The sequence below is a fragment of the Rhinolophus sinicus genome, chromosome 14 (assembly GCF_057876585.1).
Source record: "Rhinolophus sinicus isolate RSI-liver-muscle chromosome 14, RSI-T2T, whole genome shotgun sequence".
Classification (NCBI taxonomy): Eukaryota; Metazoa; Chordata; class Mammalia; order Chiroptera; family Rhinolophidae; genus Rhinolophus; species Rhinolophus sinicus.
In genome coordinates, this window is record NC_142514.1 from 84,777,593 (window position 1) to 84,801,368 (window position 23,776).

Consider the following 23,776-nt stretch of genomic DNA (forward strand, 5'->3'; position numbering starts at 1 on the left):
TAGTTACCAGAAGTCATATATATTCTTTTTTTTTTTACTTTTTTTTTATTAGTTTCAGGTGCACAAAATGTAATAGTAATAGTTAGATATTTATTATTTATATCTCTCACACAGTGACAACCCCCCTCCCCCCATCCACTACCCGGCTGACATCGCACACAGTCATTACATTTCCACTGTCTCTATTCCTAACACTGTACTCCGCTTCTTGTAAGTGTAATTCTTTAGATGTCTTTCCATGAAGACAGTCAGTGTAATGGCACCGAAATCCATAAAACACCGGGTCACCAGAAATTGTGAGCCCGAAACTGGATATGCCTAAATGAAATGAGGTTAATTAGATATTTCTCCATTGCTAAAGCTTGAAATTTTGTTAAAGTGCTGAAGAAAATTAGAACATTTGCAGATCAAATTAAATAACAAATTCAAAATACCTATTTTCATCTGAGATATTTTCATCACATTCAACTTAAATTCTCCCTCAAAGAGTTATACTACTGTGTTTCCCTGAAAATAAGACCTAGCTGGACAATCAGCTCTAATACATCTTTTGGAGCAAAAATTAATATAAGATCCAGTATTACATTATATTATATTATATATTATATTATATTATATTATATTATATTATATTATATTATATTATACCCGGTCTTATAGTAAAACAAGACCAGGTCTTATATTAAGTTTTGCTCCAAAAGATGCATTAGAGCTGACTGTCCAGTTAGGTCTTATTTTCGGGGAAACAGGGTAAATAGTATGAGTACAGATGCTGCTAAAATATTTCCCCCAAAAAACTTGACACTTCTCAAATAAAAATCAGTTTTACTTTTAAAATCATTTTTTAAAAAAGCAACAACACTCCAAGTTGCTAAACATCCTGAACTTCCTTTTATTCCAACCATATTTTAATACAAAAGCTTAACTTTTGTGAACAAATGAACAATAACACAACTGCAAACTACCAACATATTCTATTCTGTTCTGTTTGGTTCAGTTTCTGTTCCACCTCAGGAATTCTCAGGGATTCTGTTTGAAGTGGAGTGAAATGAAAACCACAGAGCACTAAAGCACCATTTGTGTGGCCTGGGTCATCTTTTTCTTCTTCAGGCAGTTCAGGCTGGTGGAAAGGGAAAAAGAGAACCGCGATTAGTCCAGCCTGAACTATCCTCCTCTTGGTCCCTCAGAAGTCAGTGAGTCAATATGGATGTCACTGCTTTTCATCAGCTACGTCCCTAACTCAGGCATTCATTGAACTTGGATCTTGCGTGGCCGCTGGGAGCTAAAGTCAGTGTACTGGGTAAAAATCAGCTAGAGTCAGAATCTCCCTCAGAAATCTGTTAAAAGTGCCAGCTCTCAACAGTCTATATAACACAGTAGGTTATTTTTTTTTCCTCCAGAGGTGGAGGAAAACTAGCTATTTCTTGAGTAGAATACTGGATGAAGTGGCTGGGCTGACTTTTGGGGGCACGCTGTATGAAAAATGCATGTTGTCAATAACCAGCCTGGCATTCAGCCCAATTCGACGCTCATAAAACAAGAGGTAGGTAGGAGCTGATATCAGTGAGGGGCCAGATTCTCCCAGCCCAATGCAAACATTAGGGTGTATTCTCATGGAGAAGAACGGCAACCTGTGCAATTTAAGCTATTGCTCCAATTTTTTCTGTGTTCAGCACATGTAATTTGATTCAGGTAGGACAGATATTACCAGTAACCTACCCAACATCTATTCTCCCTTTCTTCTTTATCTACAGAACCCCACTTTTTGGGAAGGCAGTAACATGCTGTTAAATTCTCACCTCCCCAAATTCCCTTTCAACTAGAAAAGGCCTTGTGACCCAGTTCATGCCAATAAGATGGAGAAATATCTCTTGGTTAGGGCTTCCATGAAAACTGTTTCCCTCATTTAGAAAAAAAGGGGGGTTGAAGGAAGGGGCAGATTCGGATCTTTAGCCCACCCCTTCGGCCTTCCTGGAGTGCAGAAGAGATGCTTAGGGTTTGGGCAGAAATCTGTGACTATAAAGCCCCAAGCCACAGGAAGGAGGCAGAGCAGGGAGCTAAAAAACTTGGGTCTTTAATGACTACTTAAAGTTACTGAAACCAACCCTGGATAATTTCCCCCTTGGCGGCTGCTTGGGGGGTGGGGGGTGGGGTGGAATTGGATTTCTGTTATACGTGATTCACTGTAACATATACAGTTAATTCACATTTGATCTAATTCTCTGTTAGGTCTGGGAATTTGTCTAATACTCTTAGCCTAGATTAGTCTTTTTTCCATATCCTCTTTCAGGACTATTTTGATTTGCAGATTTGTTATTTTTTTCCCCAAAAGAAAATATTACTTTTTTTTCCAATAATGAAAGTCTTTGAAGACAATTTACAAGAGTATTCACCACAGATTTCTTTGGAAAAATAATTTAAAATCACCTGGATGTTCACCAGTAGAGAATCAAATGTATAAGTTATAAACTAGAATATTCTGCAGTTATTTACAAAATAAGTAGATCCATATTTTTGACTTGGAAAGGAATCTTTTGTTGCTGAGAGAACAAAGCAAGAACAATATAAATAATATTTAGTACATCATTCATGTTACTTAAAAATTTACACATGTATACTTATATAGACATTTGCATACATTCTTTTGTAAGTATAGACAAAAATGTCTGGAAGAATATACCATGTTTCCCCGAAAATAAGCCCTAGCCGGACAATCAGCTCTAATGTGTCTTTTGGAGCAAAAATTACTATAAGACCCGGTCTTATTTTACTATAATATAAGACCGGGTCTTATATCGTACCAGGTCTTATAGTAATTTTTGCTCCGAAAGATGCACTAGAGTTGATTGTCCAGCTAGGTCTTATTTTCAGGGAAACATGGTATACTAAACTGTAAAGAGATCGTTATCCTTGAATCATAGATAATAGGGAGGGTTAGGGAGTGGGGGGAATTTAACTCTTTATAAACGTTACGCTGTTTGAGTCTATTACACAAAAGTAATTCATATCTTGGACTAAATTCTAAAATTACAGAACAGCCTAGAAAGTAAATTCACCTAAAATGTAACCATACAGAAATAACCACAGCTGACATTTTGATGAGTACCTTCTAGAATCTTGACCTCTTCCTATATACATGTACATGTACACACAAAGTCATCTTCTGTACCACCACCCCCTCCTTTCCTCATTGGTCAACTCTTTCTCATCCTCTTCTGTGGGTTTTCCCTCTCTCACCTAACTTCAACACCTTGGATTTTGTCCTGGGACTTCTTTCTATACTTACTGTGTTTCCCCAAAAATAAGACCTAGCCAGATCATCAGCTCTAATGCGTCTTTTGGAGCAAAAATTAATATAAGACCCAGTATTATATTATATTATATTATATTATATTATATTATATTATATTATATTATATTATATTATATTATACCTGGTCTTATATTATATTATATAAGACCAGGTCTTATATAACACCCGGTCTTATATTAAAATGGGTCTTATATTAATTTTTACTCCAAAAGATGCATTAGAGCTGATGGTCCAGCTAGGTCTTATTTTCGGGGAAACACGGTAGTCCCTAAGTCAACTCAGCCAGTCTTATGCTTAGCCCTCTGCCATGACTTTCAGTCTCAAATAGCCAGTTAACCACATGACAACTCCATTCAGATGCTAAAATCACAAAACAAATGTACGTCACAAATCAAACCACCACCAACACATACACCCTACCTATATCCTCCCCCTCACCCTCTCAATAAAACTGGACCTTTTCCAATCTTCACTATTCTCCTTAAACGACACCAATTTCTGCCAAGTTACTCAAGCTCCAAACCTGGAAGTTGTCCTTAATCCTGCCTTTTCCCTCCCCACCACATCTAATCCATCAGCAACCCTTCCAGCTCCGTCTCCCCTTGCCCACATCACCCACTCCCCACCCTACACACACACAAAGGCCCTTGAGAACAGTACTGTACTAGTACCCCTTTCACTGCAATTGGAACAAAATCCAGTTTCCTAACCATGGCCCGTAGGCCTAGGTGACACCCCCACCACACATACCCCACCCCCATCCTCAGCTTTTAGGGCTCTGCCCTCACTCCTTTTGTTTAGCCCTCACTGAATTCCTGGAACATTCTAAGCTGCTTATGGCCTCAGACATCTGTTTTGGCCATTCACTCTGAAATGCTCTTCCCCCCACTGTCCTCACTGCTGGCTCCATCTCATCCTTCAAGTTTTAGCTCAAATGTCACTTCCTTAGAGAGGTTTGACTTGACTCTCCTCCTTCCACACTGAGTCCCTCACACTTCTTTCGTCCTTAGCACTAACCCCTATCATGAATCCTTATCTGTTTACTTGTTTACCATCTGTGTATCCTAAAATGCACACTGTGAGGTCATGGACCTCTTGGGTATTGTTCTACCCCCAGCATCTAATCAACTCAACAATTTATTGAGATAATGAATATATTCATTCTCACCTTTTAAAACAAATGGGATTCTGCTGCTTAAAAACAAGCATTTAATTTTTACTCACTGTTAAATGTCTTCCCAAGTCAATTAATATAATCGAAATCTTTCTTTTTAATGGCTGCATGGGATAGCATATGAATGGATAAACCTATTAACCAAACTCTAGTTGGGCCTTTAGGCACCTCCCAGTCTCTCCTGATTAGAATTGTTTGTAACACATGTCATTGTACGTGTCCATGCACAGTGTAGTTTCCATCTTTAAAATAATTTCCCAGAAGTGGAACTGCTGGGTCAAAAATCACAAAGCACAATTTTGGACACTGAAGGAGTTTTTTTAAATCACCCACTTCATTTACTCTCAAATAAAATGAAATACTTGGGTTTTTTAAATAATTACTACACTCTTTAAGGTAAGTGGAATTGCGTTCTTATAAAAATGTATTGGGATATGGCCTACTTAGGCAATCTAGTTCAGACCTCTAAATTGAAGAAAATCTCGAGTTGATATCTGTATAAAAAGCCCCATTATTAAATGCTGTGGGAATGAACAAAACAATAATTCAGAGAATCCAACTGGGCGGAAGGGTCGCTGTCCTTAAAGTGACTGTGTGCAAGAAGAGAATAGTTGGTGGTTGTTCTACACATTCCATATTCATTTACTCTGTCGGTCTCACAACACTGCTGGAAAACTCAGAGTGGCAGCCCCATGAGCTGCTGGACCATCCCAGGAGTATGAGGCTCAAGTGATAATTCTATAAACGTCCTCCTTTAAAAATCTCTCAAAGTCAATCCCATTCAGTTTCAAATCCGTTTTTGCCTTAATAACTACCAAAAGACAGCCATTATCTTTGACATTCTTACTGATGCTGCTGGTACATCTCGTCTGCCTCAATCTACCACCTTTCCCCACCCTCTCGAGGTCTTCCTGTCCAAGCCCTACAACTCAATCTGTCAGCAGCCAAGTCCCTAATACCCTTAGCCTTCTCTTGGAAAAAAACACCTCCTTGCCTCCTTCTTTTAACTAAAATGTTGCTGACTTCTGAGGCTTTCACCTCCCCTGATACTTTCTCTCAATTAAAAGCTTTTTTTTCTGTTATCCTATTACTTACCAGCCAGGAGGAGAGGCAGGTAGATATTCTCCTTGCTGCCTACTGCCTCACACCGACCATTACTGCCTCTCCTGTGGAAACTTCCCTGCTGATATTAAACCATCCCTCTGACTTAGGTGTTCACCGTTCTGGTCCCTATGTTCACTCAGTTCCTGTCAGCCTTGGTACTAGTAATTGCAACGCCATCCATCACAAAGGACCCATCTTCAGGCTCTGGCTTCTCAGTTCTCCGAAGCCTCACCTCCTACAGCATTTTTTTTCTATGTCACCACGGCCACACTCTCAGATTTTGTCATCATCACCGACTTCCCAATTCCAAAATCTTGAGTCTCAATATTCCACTTTCTGACCATATTTTCCTGGCCCTTCCAGACACCTGCTCTTCTTCCTGTGCTGTCATAGCTTCTGATCCCACTGAGACTGACCCATTATAGACAAAATGCTTGTGCTCCCACCCCCCAAAAAGATTCATATGCTGAATCCGTGGCCTCCCATGTGATGGTATTAGGAAGCAGAACCTTTGGGGTATAATCACATAGTGCTCTCAGAAGAGTGCAACCCTCATGAGTGGGATTAGTGTCAGTTAAAACTGACACCTTTTTGTTATGATGGAGTCTTCCCATCCATTGGTCCTGATTTTAGTAATGATGCATTTAGCTTCTCCATGAAGCATGATAATGGCTTTTGGACTGAGATTTATCATAACAAAGACTATCTAGTTTTTCACTATAGAATATCTACTATTTTACTTGGTTCAAACAGAGATGTAGAATTTTTTCAAATGCCTTTTGAAATATATGGAGAAAATTATAATGACTTTTCTCCCTAGTAATTAATGTATCAATAGATTCCCTAATATCAAACCAACTTCATATTCCTGGAATAAACCTCACTTGATCATGACGTATTATTCCTTTATTAAGCCACTAAGTTATGTTTGCCAATGTTTGACTTAGAATTTTGGCTTAGTTATTTTAATTGAAATTGTTCTATGGTTCTCTGTGCAATTTTTGTTGGATTTTTGTATTGTAATGTAGATTCATTAAAAAAAAGTTGGGAATTTTTTATTCTTCTATGTGCTGGAATAGTACTGAAATTATTCTTTAGTACTATTTAGTCAGTAGCACTAAAGTTATTCTTTTTTAAAGGACCAGTAGAGCTCCTCCGTGCTAAAATCTGGATCATACACGTTTGTAGGGGAGTTCTTTATCCATTTTATTTCTTCTATGAATATTTGCCTAAATTATTCATCTATTCAAGAGTTTCTTTTGTTAAATTGTATTTTCCTGGAAAACTGTCCATTATTCTAGGTTTTCATCAAAACTTGGATTGATGTAGACATCTGAAAGTTAAAAGGTTAACAAATGAACATTTGTTAACCCATGCATTGCTCCCTCCCCACGTTTTCCCTCTTTCTCTAATTGGCAAACCATCCACTCAATTGCTGAAAGACAGAAACCTACAAATCATCCTTATTTATCCTTCCTTTATCTATGGCTTCCTTCCATCTGTTGGTAATTTATTGATTCTAGCTCCAAAATGGATCTGGAGTTCCCCCACTTCTGATGATCTCCAGAGCCCCCAGCTGAGCTTTCCTCTTCTATACTTCTCCAGTCAATTCTCAACACAGTAGCTAGAATGACTTTCTTAAAATATAAATCAGATTCTATTACCCTCACCCACACTGCCTTTGCTCTAAAGCCATCCACATTTCCTTCACTCTTAGTATAAAATCCAAACTCCTCACCAAGAGCAACTGAGAGTCAGCCATGCTCCCAACTTCATTTCAAGTAACTGTCCCCCTTACACCACTATGATCCAAGAAGTTTCAGTTCCTCAAGGATGTCAAGTTCTCTCCCACACAATCAGGTTTCTTTAAACTGTTCACAAGTCTAGTTCCTTCTCATTCTTGAAACTCCACCTTAAATGTCACTTCTTTAGAGACCTTTGATGACCATCCTATCTGAAACTGATACTTCACACCACTGCTCTCTGCCAAAGCATTTCATCAGTATCCCTCAAAGTACTTAGTAAACTTGCAATTATTCTGTTTACTTGTCTTTTTTCTGTCTTCCTACAGGGAACTTATTTTTAATGGGGGTGGGAGCATGTCTGTGTGTTAGCCATTGTATTTCCATGTTCAGCACAGCACTTGATGCAGAGCAAGCACTCACTTAGAAATGCTTACTGAATGAATGATCTAGATCCAAAAGGATAATTGCTAGGATGGGAGATTTGTGACAGAGAAGGATGCTCCGTGGAAGAGCTGTAATATGGACAGTGTTAGAATATCTTTTGGTGCTTGCTTCTCCCCACTCCAATTCATATTGACTGAACAAAGCAAACCTTCATACCTACCCCAGGAATGCAATCATAAAACCAGACTTTGGTTTTCCTCATGAAGGCTGACTTGCATTAAGCCTGGAAGAAATTGGTCCATCTCATTATATTCACATTAGGCAATTGAAAAATAAAAATATACATATATGTACATACATATACCATAGTTATTTCATAGACTGTTACGTTATCGGATGTTAGCTGAGGATGGTCAATGGCCAATCCAGGATATTAATGTAAGAGATTAATATTTTACTTGATTCTACTTTATGCATCGTCACAACACATACAGAGGTATTTCATGATCACCATTGAAATCAACGACTCCCAATCTTTTTGTAACACTAGTCTGAGGAATCTAGTCTGAAGTAATCTAGTCTGAAGGAATGTCCTTCTCATCTCCCTAGAAAAATATGTAAAGCCAACAGTGACAGGCAAAACCAACACTGACGGGCAAACATGACAAAAGGACGGACGCTGGATACCGACCAGATCCAGATCCTGGACCTCAACCAAGCTAATTAACCTCTCTAAGTTTTATAGGAGCTTCAAGTGGTTAGTCCAGAGCCTGGTCCCCAGTCAGCACTCAGCATGAGCTAAGGGTATCACCATCATCTCTCATCTGCAAGCCACACGGTGGTGTCCTCAGGTGTTTGGAAAAGAGGAAAGAAAAGGCAAAACCCTCAGAGATGTACATTTGGAAGCCATTTTTGTTCTTTGAGGTATTCCAAATTCACACAGGGGCCTGTTATCAAGGGAGATGAATGCAAATGGTAATTAATACTCTACGATGTAATCTGTATGAACTGAAGCAACAGTTGTCTAAAATCTGGGGTTCAATCAAAATAATTGATTTCTCCAAGTTTCAGAAAACTAGGAGGTATAATTTTCTCTAATGTATTTTATAGTGTTGCTTTACATTGGCAGTTCTCAAAGTGTGAACCTTTGGAACCCCAAAGAGACCTCCTTTCCTCGGGGACCCCTAAGGAAACTAAGTTTCCTAAGGTTCCGTGAGATCAAAATTTACTTTGTTAAGTGGTAACAACACTAAGATGTTGTTAAAGTCTTACTCTCTCACTTTTTAAACTCCTACTCTCACAAATATACAGTTGAGTTTTACAGAGGCTACATGACATGAGATATCACAACAGATTGAATTCAGAAGCAGAGATAAGAATGCAGCGGTCTTCTATGAAGCCAGACATTAAAGAGATTTGCAAAAACATAAAACAACGCTACTCTTCTCACGTGTTTCTTGTTTTGAGAAGTCTCGTTATTTTTCATAAAAATGTTTACTTATATCAATATGTACAGTTTTATTGGTTATTTTAAAATAAATATATGTTTCAAATTTCGGTCTCAATTTTTAGTATGGAAAATTTTCACAGAGGTAACCCATAAAGCAAAAGCTCTTTGGGAGTCCTTAATCAATTTTAAAATTCCAAGAAGTGTGAGAACCATTCACCACCTGAGGCATTCAGTGAAGAGGTTTTAAAAGCCTCTTCCCTCTAATCATTTATAAGGTACAGGGAGGGAGATGTGTGTATGAAAGAATTTTGAAAATCTATAGTTCATACTGTCATTATTATTGTGTTAAACGGAGTAACAGAGGATGGATAACTCAAATTTCGAAAGTGTTGTTTGAAATATATGGTGGATCAGAATAATATCCTTTCTGAAACCACTGGACTTGAATTTCTGTGACAGAAGCTGATTCTCAACTGGTAAATAAAGCTTCAGTCAATGCAAATTGATACAGGGATTCCTTTTGATTGTTCAGGAAGAAAGAAAACCACAATTTCTCCCAGGGCAGAAGCAGAGGAGTGAAGGGCTCCCCTCTCCATTACCCCACTCCCCACACGCCAGAGAATCGCACGGCATTCCACGCAGATTGAAGCGCAGTCTCAGAATCTTCAGAGTAATCACAGCGAAAGGAATGTGAGGTAAGATAAACCCATTTGATGTTTGATATATAGATGTGTATTTAAAATATATACATATAGGATATATATACAATATAGCCTATCAAGAACACAATACAGCATATAACTCAAAATCAACTGTTTACTCAGAAGTCTATATATTTGGCTCAAAATCTACTCATTTTAATTTAAACTATTGCTGAAAGATAAAACAATTTGAATCAAAACACTGACATTTGGATGATCCTGTTTATGCTTTTCAAAATTCACACTTCTAGTTTGATATCCTAAGCTACACTCTGCGCTTAGGGAGTGCTAGAGAAGTGGCTGGTTTGGAAAGCAAATATTTAGCCATGAAGTTTTATGAATAGCAACCACTCATACTCTAGCTGAAGCATTACTTATACTTCAACTAAGGTACTTCTAGAAAGAATACTTTAAAAAAAAAATACCTCTGACACAATAAACTGCATAGAAGAAAACATAGGTACTAAACTTATGGACCTTGGGTTCAAAGAGCATTTTATGAACTTGACTCCAAAGGCAATGGAAGTAAAAGCTAAAATAAACGAATGGGACTATATGAAACTTAAAAGCTTCTGCACAGCAAAAGAAACCATTGACAAAATAAAGAGGCCACCAACTGAATGGGAGAAGATTTTTGCAAACAGTGCCTCCGATAAGGGGCTAGTATCCAGAATATACAAGGAACTCATGCAACTCAACAACAAAAAAACAAACAACCCAATTTGAAAAATGGGCAGAGGACTTGAAGAGACATTTCTCCAAAGAGGACACACAAATGGCAAACAGACATATGAAAAAATGCTCAACATCACTAATCATCAGAGAAATGCAAATCAAAACCACAATGAGATATCACCTCACCCCAGTCAGAATGGCTATCATCAACAAGACAAATAATAACAAATGTTGGAGAGGCTGTGGAGAAAAAGGAACCCTCATACACTGTTGGTGGGAATGCAGACTGGTGCAGCCGTTATGGAAGGCAGTGTGGAGGTTCCTCAAAAAATTACGAATAGAATTGCCGTATGACCCAGCAATCCCTCTCCTGGGTATCTACCCAAAAAATCTGAAAACATTTAGAGATAAAGACACGTGTGCTCCAATGTTCATTGCAGCTTTGTTTACGGTGGCCAAGACATGGAAACAACCAAAATGTCCTTCAATAGATGAATGGATAAAGAAGTTGTGGTATATATACTCAATGGAATACTATTTGGCAGTAAGAAAAGATGATATAGGAACATTTGTGACAACATGGATGGATCTTGAGAGAGTAATGCTGAGCGAAACAAGTCAGACAGAAAAAGCAGAGAACCATGTGATTTCACTGATATGTGGTATATAAACCAAAAACAACAAAAGAACAAGACAAACAAATGAGAAACAGAAACTCATAGACACAGACAATAGTTTAGTGGTTGCCAGAGGGTAAGGGGGGCGGGTGGTGGGGGGTGGGAGATGAGGGTAAGGGGGATCGAATATATGGTGATGGAAGGAGAACTGACTCTGGGTGATGAACACACAATGGGATTTATAGATGATGTAATACAGAATTGTACACCTGAAATCTATGTAATTTTACTAACAATTGTCACCCCAATAAATTTAATAATAAAAAAAAAATACCTCAGCACTTGCATATCACAGAATGATTTCAGATCATCAGACTGTCTCCCCCAGAATTCCTAAAATTGAATAAAAGTTGTATTTAAGTAGTAAGCGGTCGTCCTACCCTGGACCAGATTCTCTTAAATCACAGAGAAAGTGCTAAACAAAAAGAACTTACCAGAGCATCCTTCTCAAGGTGTTTCAGAGCCAGAATATCCTTCTCAAGATTGCTCAGCTCTTGAAGAACAAAACTGTTAAACAGCTCTAGTTTATTCAGTCTGATCAATGTAAAAGCAAAAAGTTTCATTGAGATTGCTTGGAGGTGACAAAAGACAATTAATCCTCATCTCGCAAGGATACTTCATGTTCTTCTCTAGACATTTCTTGTTTTAAGAATAATATCTCTCTTCTCTCCCCTCCCCTGACTGCCTGCCCATCCTCACCCCCTGAAACTACACACACTTCGATTTAGCCTTTCGACAGAAGCCCAGAGGAAGCTGGTATTCCAGATCACGCTTTGAAGAGCAAAGGAGAGATGACTCCACAGAGAAGGGGACTAAGGCCAGACCTGGGCTAGAAGTCACTCTGCCACCAACTATGGCTCCCCGCTGCTTCCTACCTTCTACTTTCTCTTGCCTTGAGCTGGCTCTGAAAGCTGACAGGGCCTAACAAACTTTTTTCCCCATTTCTGTTTTAGTTCTGAAATTTCTAACAGTCACTATTCTGTGTCTAACCACCATACAAACTGCTTATTTGTTCGCTTGCTTTTTGTCTGTCTTCTCAATTACGCTGAACGTTCCATGAAGCCAAGACGCTCTTAAAGCCAGTTCTCACTGAACTCCTGCTCAGTGTGCGTTTGCTGAATGAAAAAATGGATGAATTCCTGCCCCCTAAGAGATCATGGAAGTTCCACAAGTCCAAAGACTTTCACAGGCTTGTTTTGAGAATCAAATGGTATTGCATATATAAATGTGTGAAAAAATTATAAATTTCTATTCACATTATGTATTCTGCTCTAAGAAACTTACTATTTCAGTCAAGCAAACCAACCTGCAACCACTTTCTTCCCTCCTTCATTTACATGCCATTCTCTCCAATAGGGACAATCCCTGTTCTCATGCTCCCTGTATCATTCAAATCTTTGTTTCCAAAACCTCACTCCAGAAGCACTTCACTGTCAACACTCTGGATTAACTCTAATCACTATAGAAACCCATCTCTCCACTCACATTTCTTGTTCTTCACATCTCTCTAAAGTCTTGGCACCTTTGTACTTCCTGCTACCATGTTTCCCCGAAAACAAGACCTAGCCGGACAATCAGCTGTAATGCGTCTTTTGGAGCAAAAATTAATATAAGACCCAGTCTTATATTATGTTAGCTAAGACCCAATCCTATATTACAGTAAAATTGTCCGGCTAGGTCTTATTTTCAGGGAGACACAGTACATAGTCATAGGGTATGTGTGTTTGCACATGTGTGCATGAGTGTGTAGTGTTTTTTTATTGTGGCAAAATATACATAAAATTTACCCCTTTAACTATTTTAAGTGTACAATTCAGTAGCATTAAGAACAATCACAATATTGTGCAACCATCACCACCATCCATTTCCAGAACTTCCCCATCATCCCAAATAGAAACTCCATATTCATTAAACCATAACTTGCCATTTCCCACTCCCCCAACCACTGCTAACCTCTATTCTACCTTCTGTCTCTATGTATCTGCCTATTCTAGGCACCTCATGTAAATGGGATCATACAATACTTGTCCTTTTGTATATTTCACTTAGCATAATGCTCTCATCTATGTTGTAGCCTCAGAATTTTATTCTTTTTAAGGCTGAATAATATCCTACTGTATGGATATAATTTAACCAGCATAATTTAACCACATATAATTTAACCAGCATTTGTCACATATATAGCCATGCTTGCCCTGTCTTCACAATTGGATTATGAATTTTTTAAGAACAATATTTTAGGATCATACAATGGTAGACTATAAAAGGGCTTAAGAAGGACCTTTAGTCCAACCCCTCATCTTATGAATGAAGAACCAGACACCTGGATGGCTTAAGCAATCTGTCAAACCTCACAGCTGCCCAAGCTTCAACTCCTCACGACCCCAGCACAGTGGTCATGAGACAAATGTTTGTGAATGACTCCCCTTTTATGAACTTGTTTTGAAAGCTAATACTTACCTGCACTGATGTATCTGGTTTAAAAGTTTTACTAGGCAACCCGGGGCTTGCTTTGCATATTTTGAGTAAAGTACACTTCTTCTGTACCTAAGCTAAACCATAACAACAATAACAAAATAATCACATTTGGGTTAACCATAACTACATAAATTGAGTGCAGGCTTTGTATGAAAAACTGTTGACAGCACATAATATTCACAGCAAACATTACTGCTCAAGAATTGTGGTAAGGTGCCATGCTTTGCATCTCCCATGGATCACCTCAGAGTCAGTACCAATAAAGAACAAGAAGCTAAACAGAAAAACTTTCATTCATACTATTGATACACATATTGAATAACATGTACAAATTTCCATTATAAACTAGCTTACATTGGTATTGCAGAAAATCAGACTTTGGAGATTTTCCAAGTTAGTTAAATGAATGTATGTTAGGGTAAGGTATTTCTCTCAAATTTGCTATTAAATAACTCTAGGGATATACAAATAATAGGACAAAAAATGAAGGGAATGAAATGGTTCTTGAGTTCATCTGGCAGATAAGGTCTGGGGACAGCCTATATGTGCCACCACAAAGATTTGCCACACTCAGGTGACCAGCCACCCACAGCCTAACTGTGTCCCCTACACCTCTCTTACCCACGTGCTTCCTTCTCCCCTCTCCTCCTTGTCTATCAATATGACCAAATCATCGTTTCTTGGTAGTTCAGGCGTCTGAGAAGGCTATCAGTGAAACCAAACCATGAGCCTGATCTCCACATAGGTCCACCTGGTCCCATTGTAGCAAATGGACATAGAACAGGTGTCTTATAAATACAAACCACAACTCAAAAGGCTCTAAAATCAGTGAGCACAGCTAAGACAAATCTCCCTCCCCAAAAAGACTCAGGAACACTTTTACACACAAAAAGTAACAACAGTATTAACGAATAATATGAACCTGTTACTTTAAGCTCATAACGAACTAGCTTTTCATTGTTTGTGGACCATTACCTCGTATTTTCTTTTCAGTTCTCTAGTGAAGTTTTCAAAGGTTGTGATAACAGCAGATCTATTCATGTTCTCTGGCACAACTGCCAAGGGTAGAGTAGAAAGGCCTTCTGAACAACAAAAACAGAGAATTAAGGAAAACTAACAAAGTGCTTGAGGCAGATGTGCTCAGTCCATCCGCTGCCCAGAGCGTGGGCAGTCAGGCGAAAGCACAGATCCAATCCACGAAGCCCTAGGGCTGCCTGGCTGTGACTGCAGCAGGGCTGACTCTGGCGGAGTCCACCAAGGCCAACTCAAGCCAAGAGTCCATGCTGCAGGCACTTCATGCTGCTTTGCATCAAAACTCACTCTGGTAAGCGCCCACTTCATCCAGACTTTCCCAGCACTTTATATCAGAGCAACTGATACTACTAAGTCTGAGAAGCAGGCTGAAGTGTTGGAAGAGGTTTTAAGGAATATGTGACGGGTAGGGCGTTTCTATGGGGGCAGTGCAGGAATGACAGCTTCTGGATTCCAGAAGTTTTATGAGGGCCATTGAAGGGTCTCTGTTCTAAGGGATATGCATGTGTCCACGCATTTAATCCTCATAAAGACCATGTGAAGGGGGCCATGTTATTGTCCACACTTAACAGAGAGATCAAATAACTTATGTAAGCACACACTAACTGCTTCAGGATTGGAACCCAGGCTGCCTTGCTCTTAACCACCACACTCTAGTATCTCTGGGCTTCCAAATTTGCCTTTCTGGACCCTTTTGTTTCAACGTAGAGTGGCATCACTCATCCAGATGGCCAACCCCTCACATGCAGACGTTTCAGATCATTCTCCTTCATTGGTATAGTCTATTTCCAACACTAAAATTTAGTTAATAACCATCAACTAAAGCAGAAACCTGTAAGTTTAGGAACCCTTAGGGCCCGAAAATTGCCACAAAGAAGAGTTAAGAGGCTGAAATCTAACAGCTAAAAGGAGATATGCTTACTTTCACCTGTAATTTGTGCAACAATTTGCTTGTCTCTGAAAGGACAAAATGCTTCATTTTTAGGTCCTGCAATTGCTATGATCTTCAAACTGTAACTCTTTTTAATTCACACGTTTCTACATTCGGTGCTTACAATTTTGTCACACTCTTGCTTCATGGGCTGGCTGGATGCATAATGTTACCTGCCAAGTCCGTTTCTTCTGTCACTGAGGAAAGGGATCCTGGAGAATCATCTTCTTCCAATTTGGGCTGTTTCCACTTAGCAAAACTACCATCTGATATGTCTGAAGGCAAGCACAGGCGATTAATAACAACACACACATTTCTTTTGTCCCAAGTTTATCTTTTCACCAGTTAACATCTAACCTTTATTGATAAGCACCAAGTGAAAGTTGTTCCCTGCCTGTTACTAATTATCATTTGGCACATGGGACAAGTATCAAAGCACTGAGTCTACTGATGCCCGAAAGAAGATGCAGGGGAACAGGCCTCCTTTTGATGAGCTCTGTAACATTTAGGAACACTCTGCTTAGCAACTTACAGACTGAATCTAACAGAAAGCAGTAATGGTTGGCATCAGGAACACTTCCAAGGCTCCAGGCTAAATGGCAAAGTAGCAAGATTTCCCCCATGTGGGCCTTTGGAAGCTCACAGATCACCCCGCAGCATGTGCCACCTACTAGTAACACTGGAGCTTCAGGGTTACCGTACAAATGAGATCCTTTTGGCTCCTCACTAGCTCAAGTGACTCAGAGAGCATCAGCTTATGAGATTTAAATACAGAGTCTCTTCTCAATTCGGTATTTACTAAATATGTTCCAATCACTTTCACCCCACACGTCCTCACTTCATCCTCCCAATCTTATCCAAATGGCACCACCATTGTCAAAAGAGTTCTATTATTTGGTCTGACTCCTGCTTTTCTTTACCATCCCCTTCTCTTCCATCAACACGGCCTGAGGTCCTGCCTGTACAATGAATCCATACCTCTTTCTGCATTCCCATGCCGTGACCCTGTCCACCATGCCCCTGGAGGAGCTCATCAATACCATATCTTCAACTGTCATCTCCCACATCTCTCTTGCCTGAGCTCGCTTAAGCAGCAAATTTGTATTTCCAACTGCCTACTCAACATCTCCATCTCAAGCCCATTCTTTCTATTTTCCCCCTCAAACCACTTTGTTCCCCACCATACACTGAGCCCCTAAACACATGTGCAGCTGTGGAGTCATCTGGCTTTTCCCTCTCCTCGCATATCCAGTTAATTGCCATTGATTTTCTCTTTGAAAGTTCTGGAATCTAATTTCATTAATTTGCTTAATAAATATTTAAATGCCACTATGTGCAAGGAGTTGTGCAATATGGTGGGAAGACAGTGGAGAAAGAAAGAGGCAAGTTTCTCCTCCTCCACTCTGCTCCTCTACCCCAGTCTCTGTGCTTCCTCAGACCCTCAGCTACCCTCGCACCTAAAGGCCTTTGCACTCGTTCCTCCTCTGATCTGAGTCCATCCCCCCACATATCGGCACTGAGGCTTCCTCTGGCCATCCAACCTACAATTTCAGTACAACCACCCCCTTTGAGACCCCTACCCTTTAGATCCCCTTTATCACAAAATGACATACTACACACTTCACTTTTCTCCCCCCATAGAAGGGAAGCTCCAACAAGGGCAGGGATTTTGTCTGTTTTGTTCTCTAGAATATCTAACACATAGAAAAGTGCCTCACACATAGTAGACATTCGATAAATGTGTGAATGTTGCAGAATAGCCAAGCTTCTATGAAATAAGATATATGACATATCCTAAAAGAGGATCTTATAAAATAGATAAGAATTTATTCTAATTATCTTATACTAGTAGGGAGAGGTGAGACAGAGGACTATCAAAAACTTTAGAGACCCAAATACCACTACATAAATAAAAATAGAAATTAATAAAGTTTAGCATTTTAAAATCTGCTAAAACTACCTTTTGGGAGGAACTGTAAATATACTAATTTTTAGAAATAACACCATAGTAGGAAATACTAGTTGTAAACTTCAAGATGATAAAAGAAAAATAATTTTGCCATTAAAATTATGCAAAATAGAGAATAGTCAGTATCAAAATACTTCACGCTCTCTGGTAAAATAGAAGATACATTTTTTAAGAAAAATGAATAACCTAGGTTTAAATGTCAAATTAGATTACTTTCTATTAAAAGAAAAAAAGGAAATAGCAAAACAAGAGAGGTAAAACAAGAGATGTAATAAACACCTAATTGAGAGAAAAAAATGATCCAAAAGCAGAAGGGACTAAATTAATACCAGGTATATAAACAAAATGATCATACAAGAATGATGGAATTCATGAGACACCTCAGTTGATTTGCTGTGATAGAATTTTCATTCACTGAAAACCTCATTAGAGATCACATTCCCACTCTGAAGAACTTGGAAAAGCAATTGCCTATATCTGGCCTGTCTGGAAAAAATAAAATGAAAAGCATAAGAAATACTCTCCATTTTGAGAGGTAACTTATAGGAGCCACTATTTCTTTCTTCCCATCGTTCTTACTAGATTTAGGCACATTCATTTGTTTGAAAAGAATGGATGGATATTTTCTAGGAGGTTGCATTATTGCAAGGATAAATGATTTTCAAATATCAAGGAAAGCATCCAGGTACAGCACTGTCCCCTTCAAGCCTCAAAACAAACAGCACTCACATGAATCTCACATAGTATCTACACCCCAGTCAGGGCCCAGAAAAACCACTTAGGAAGGATTCCAGCTACCCCCAATTAGGCCTCAACTACTACATTTCTTTCCTTGCTTCCTGTTCTACCCTATCTGGATTATTTTCTCTCTTCAGACAATTTATTTGTAGCAACAGCTCAAAGCATGGCCCTAAATTTCAAATTATCACGTTCATGCACCACCCATGGTAAAGTATGGTGTCTGCTGGCATAGACAATAGTTACATTACTTGAAGAAAGGAATCCAGGAACACTGTGTGAGTGGCTTAGAATTTGTGAACCTACTAAAAAGTAATCATCCAGAAGGACCACATCAGGGAAATGGAAATAATTTGGCATAGAGAACTCTTTTGGAGGAGGCAATCTTTAAAGTATTTTACCCGTAACAGAGGAATGGCTCTGAAGAGAGAACAGGCTGCTCTGGAGAAACCCGTGCATATATTAAAGGCTGCAGGTCCTAAGTGATGCAGTTGACTCAGTTTTGTTTCCATGGTAACTATATGCCTCTTTCAACAGGGACTTTTTGACATTCTCTTAAAGGGGTTAAAACTACATATATAAAGCACCTCAAAATAAATATAAACAAAGAAAAAACAAAGACAAATAAAAAATGAATAAACACAAACAGTAAATAAACCCTGGCTGAAACTAAAGTGATCTCAAATGGGGAATGCTAACTCCATTTTTTTACTGGTGGCTGGCAGAAAGGGTGTGCTCTTGCTTTTGAACACAGCTTTCCTCATTGGCATGAAAATTGAAGACTTTTGAAATCTGAGGAGCTTCTGAATTTACACTGGGTGGCCTCCTGGGCACAGTTTGCGGTGACCATAATTTAGTATCCATATTGATATAGTCACACTTCTGATAAAACAATTTTTAGTGCTACACAGAACCAACCCTGTGGTTAACAGTCAAATTCTCCTAAGTTAAGGCATTTTGAAAATCTTACTCTGAAGTGACACCCTGTGGCCTAGAATGAGAAAGGCCAACAATCTTCACAGTCTTCTTTACCCAATATCCTCCCCCTGGAGGCACTTTCCCAACGCCAATTCCTTTGTTTATTCCACCAATGTTTAGTATGCTGAGAATATGAAAAATTGAAGACAATCTCCATGGTTGAATTGCTCAGCCTGATGGGGACTACTGAAATATCTTTTGCACGGATTAATGGATTTTAAAATCCGTAAATCAATTGATAATACTTACTTACTTGTGACTATGTAGGAATGATTTTTCAATGATGGAATTATGCAGAGGTTCATCATTAAATGCAAGGATTTTTTTTTTTTTTTAAGGATAGCGCAGCTCACAGTGGCCCATGCAGGGATCAAACCAGCAACCTTGGTGCTACCAGCACCATGCTCTAACCAACTGAGCTAACTGGCCACCTAAATGCTAGGATTTTTTAAGGTTCTTATTCTGGCCCCTTGGCAAATACTTATTATTCAATATGCCTTTATATGCCAGGCACTGAACTCGGCATTCATAGGACTGAATGGAACAAAGAAGCTGTCCTCCTGACTCCTTCCCAATGATGGCGACATGGCCTAGAAGGTAGATGAGGACAAAATGCAAAATCATGAGTAAAATTATCCTGTTTGCTTACAGTTCTGGAAGCATGGCGCATCAAAAGTTCCAGGGTAAACATTAAAACATCAGTTGACAAGCAAAATGGCAGAATAGAAGTTTTCTACTATCTCTACCCGCTCCCCCAAAGAACACCTACTTTGAAAATCACCTATAGACAAAAGTGCCTTTGTGGAAGGAAGTCTTGGAATCCAGTGGGGAAGTTCTAGCACCTTGTTGGAATTTTTTTAAAAAACCCAAGATTGGACATATTGAAGAGGGTAATGAGAACAGTTTCACTTTAAACACATCACCACTCACTCGAGGCAGCACAGCTCAGCCAAGAGACCTCTGCAGCCTGTGATTTCTCTCATGGGGAAAAGTGAGAGCGTTTGAGGGAGCGCTCAGTTTCCCAAGCTGTGAGGGACACTGCGAAAGAGAACCACTTCTTTCGTGCCCCGTCCAGAATACTAAGGTATGATACACGACTGGGGGTGGGGACAGGCTGGGAGAACAGCATCCAGGGCACTTGAAGAGCACCAAAGGGACATAGGTAGATCCTACTACCTGCTCTAGACTCCATCGAAAAGCCTGACCATGAGCCACTGGAGATGCCTCACCTATGGGCCCCCCAACTGGCCTATGGTCGCCACAAACACTCCACATGCCTCACCCACACACATATGCCCTCATCCTGTGGTTGGCTCACTTTGCACACTGCCCCCTTACCACTCCAAGGGTACTGACCGAGAGCATTTGAAGAAAGGCCAATCCTGCAGGATTGCGAAGAAGCACAGATGCTTGAGCAGTCAGCACTACTCTAGGGAAAGCTACAGGAGGCTGGAAGCACTGGCCTCACTTTGCAGGATCGAGAGAAAACATGCAATCTTACAAAGTACCCCACAGAGGGAAGCAGAAGCAGGCATATCCATGGCAAAGGTCTGAGGAAGCTTCGGAATTTCTGGAACGACTGAAAAACGGCATTTCTCTCCCGAAGCCAGTCAATAAAGATTGAGGAAGGTGACTGCTTCTTCAAGTGTGAAGACAGCAATCCAGAATTTCAAGGAACATGAAAACTCAAGGAAACATAACACCACAATTATACTGACCCCAAAGAAATGGAGCTCTGTCATGCCCAATTAAGAACTCAAAATAGTTGTTTTAAGGAAGCTCAATGAATTACAAGAACATACAGAAAGGCAATTGAACAAAATCTGGAAGACAATTTGCAAACAAACCAAGAAGTTAACAGAGAGATCGGAATCATAAAGAAGAACCAAAGAAAAATTCTGGAGCTAAAGAATACAAAAATGAAATGAAAAATTCAATAGAGAATATCAACAACAGACCTGAGCCAACAGAAAAAAAGAATCTGTGGTGTCAAAGAGATCATTTGAAATTATCCAGTTAGAGGAGAACAAAGACAAAAAGAATGAAAACGAGTGAAGAAAGCCTACCTGAATTATGTGATACCATGAATAGGAACAATGTATACCACTAATAGATACCACAAACAGAAACAATTCACAGAAACAGAACAAATGATCCTAAAATTTATATGGAACCACATAAGACCTGAATAGCCAAAGCAATGCTGAGAAAGAAGACCAAGCTGGAGGCATCATGTTTCCTACACTATAACAAGACTATAGTTATCAAAACAGCATGGTACCAGCATAACAATAGACACACAGATCAATGGAATAGGATAGAGAGCCCAGAAATAAACACACACATATGTGATCAATTAATTTATGTCAAAGGAGACAAAATATACAATGAAGAAAGGACAGTCTCTTTAAGAAATCATGTTGGGAAAACATGACAACCACATGCTATCAAAAAAATGTTAAAAGAATGAAATTGGACCACTGTCTTACACCATATACAAAAATTAACTCAAAACATAAGACTTGAAACCATAAAACTCCTAGATGAAAACATAGGCAGTAAGCTCCTTGACATTGGTTGTGGTGATGATTTTTTTGGATTTGACACCAAAAGCAAAGGCAACAAAAGCAAAAATAAACATAGTGGGACTACATCAAATTAAAAAGCTTCTGTACAGCCAAGGAAATCACCAAAAAAATGAAAAATCAACCTACAAAATGGGAAAAAATATGTACAAACCAGATATCTGATAGGCGTTAACGTCCAAGATATATAAAGAACTCATACAACTCAATAACACACACAAAAAAAATCCAAGTTATAAATGAGCAGAGAATCTGAATAGACATTTTTCTAAAGAAGATGTACAGATGGCCAACAGGTACATGAAAACGTGCTCACCTCACTGATCATCAAGAAAATGCAAATCCAAACCAAAATGAGGTATCACTTCACACCTGTTAGAATGGCTATTATCAAAAAGACAACAGATAAGTGTTGGCTAGGATATGGAGAAAAGGGAACCTTCGTGCACTGTTGGTGGGAATGTAAATTGGTACAGCCACTATGGAAAACACAATGGAGGTTCCTCAAAGAATTAACAATTGGACTACCATAAGATCCAGCAATCTCACTTCTGGGTATACACCCACAGGAAATGAAATCACTATCTCAAAAAGGTATCTGTACCCCATGTTCATTGCAGCATTATTTATAATAATCAAGACAGGAAAACAACCTAAGCATCTGTTGGCAGATAAACTGATAATAAAAATGTGTTACATACATACATTGGAATATTATTTAGTCATAAAAAAGAGGAAAATCTTGCCATTTGCAACAACATGCATAGACTTTGAGGGCACTATGTTAAGTGAAATAAGTCAGACACAGAAAGACAAATACTGTATGATCTCACTTACATGTGGAATCTAAAAATATTGAACTCTTAGAAACAGAGACTAGAATGGTGGTTATGAGAGGTGGAGAGTGGGGGAAATGGAGAGACGGTGGCCAAAGGATACAAAGTTCTAGTTATAAAATGAATAAGTTCTGGGGATCCAATGTACAGCATGGTGATTACAGTTAACAATACTTGCAAGTTGCTGAGAGAGTAGATCTTAAATGTCCTCACCACAGAAAAGAAATGGTAATTATATGATATGATGGAGGTATTAGCTAATGCTATGGTGATAATCATACTGCAATATATAAATGTATTAAATCAACATGCTGTAACCTTAAACTTACACAATGTTATATGTCAATTATATCTCAATAAACCTAGAAAAAAATCAAAAAAATAAAAATAAAGTCTCTCCAGGTATATCAAGATAAATAAATAAGCAAACACATTACAATGTTTACCTATTGGATGGGGACATATGACACTGGGGACTATAAACAAAAGAGAGGAAGCAAGGAATCCTTTGAGCTCCCAAACAAAAAGTTCAATTCACTTAGAAGGGAAAAAAATGTAACCCTAGAAGATAGTTGAACATTACAAAGTCCTCAAAACATGAATAAGTCAAGGATTTACACCCAATCAAGCTGTTTAAATTAAAATTAACAATCAAATATGTTTGAAAAGTTAACAGACCATATGGTGAAATAATTTGTAAAACCTTAAAAAGGCAACATCACATACAATAATCATAGAACAAAGACAAAAATGGGTCATATCACTAAAAGTAGGTTTGAGTCATTTATTCAAAAAAAAATATCTTCAGGTTAGATCATATAGCAAAACCCATATTATGCTATAGAGAAAAAGAAACTCCTAAAATAAAATTATTCATAATGATTGAAAATAAAAACATGACAATAGTTTGGCAAGTGGAGACAAAAAGAAAACAAGAGTGACAAAATTAGTTGAAGTAGAATCTGGCCAAAGAACAAAAAATCAGCAAACAACAAAAAGGGTAAAG

At 38.7% G+C, this 23,776-nt stretch overlaps 1 protein-coding gene across 1 annotated transcript in view; it reads right to left on the reverse strand.

The window, feature by feature from the left end:
• Positions 1-729: 729 nt before the first annotated feature.
• Positions 730-23,776, reverse strand: part of SYCP2L (synaptonemal complex protein 2 like) — a 74,823-nt gene continuing 51,776 nt past the window's right edge. Inside the window, exons 24-30 of the mRNA XM_074337065.2 lie at positions 15,838-15,939; positions 14,677-14,783; positions 13,684-13,775; positions 11,658-11,757; positions 11,498-11,556; positions 7,941-8,003; positions 730-1,120 (exon numbers count right to left, since the gene is read on the reverse strand). Of these exons, the coding sequence (XP_074193166.2) occupies positions 7,979-8,003; positions 11,498-11,556; positions 11,658-11,757; positions 13,684-13,775; positions 14,677-14,783; positions 15,838-15,939 (485 nt within the window). The 3' untranslated portion in view covers positions 730-1,120; positions 7,941-7,978. The remainder of the gene's footprint in view (positions 1,121-7,940; positions 8,004-11,497; positions 11,557-11,657; positions 11,758-13,683; positions 13,776-14,676; positions 14,784-15,837; positions 15,940-23,776) is intronic.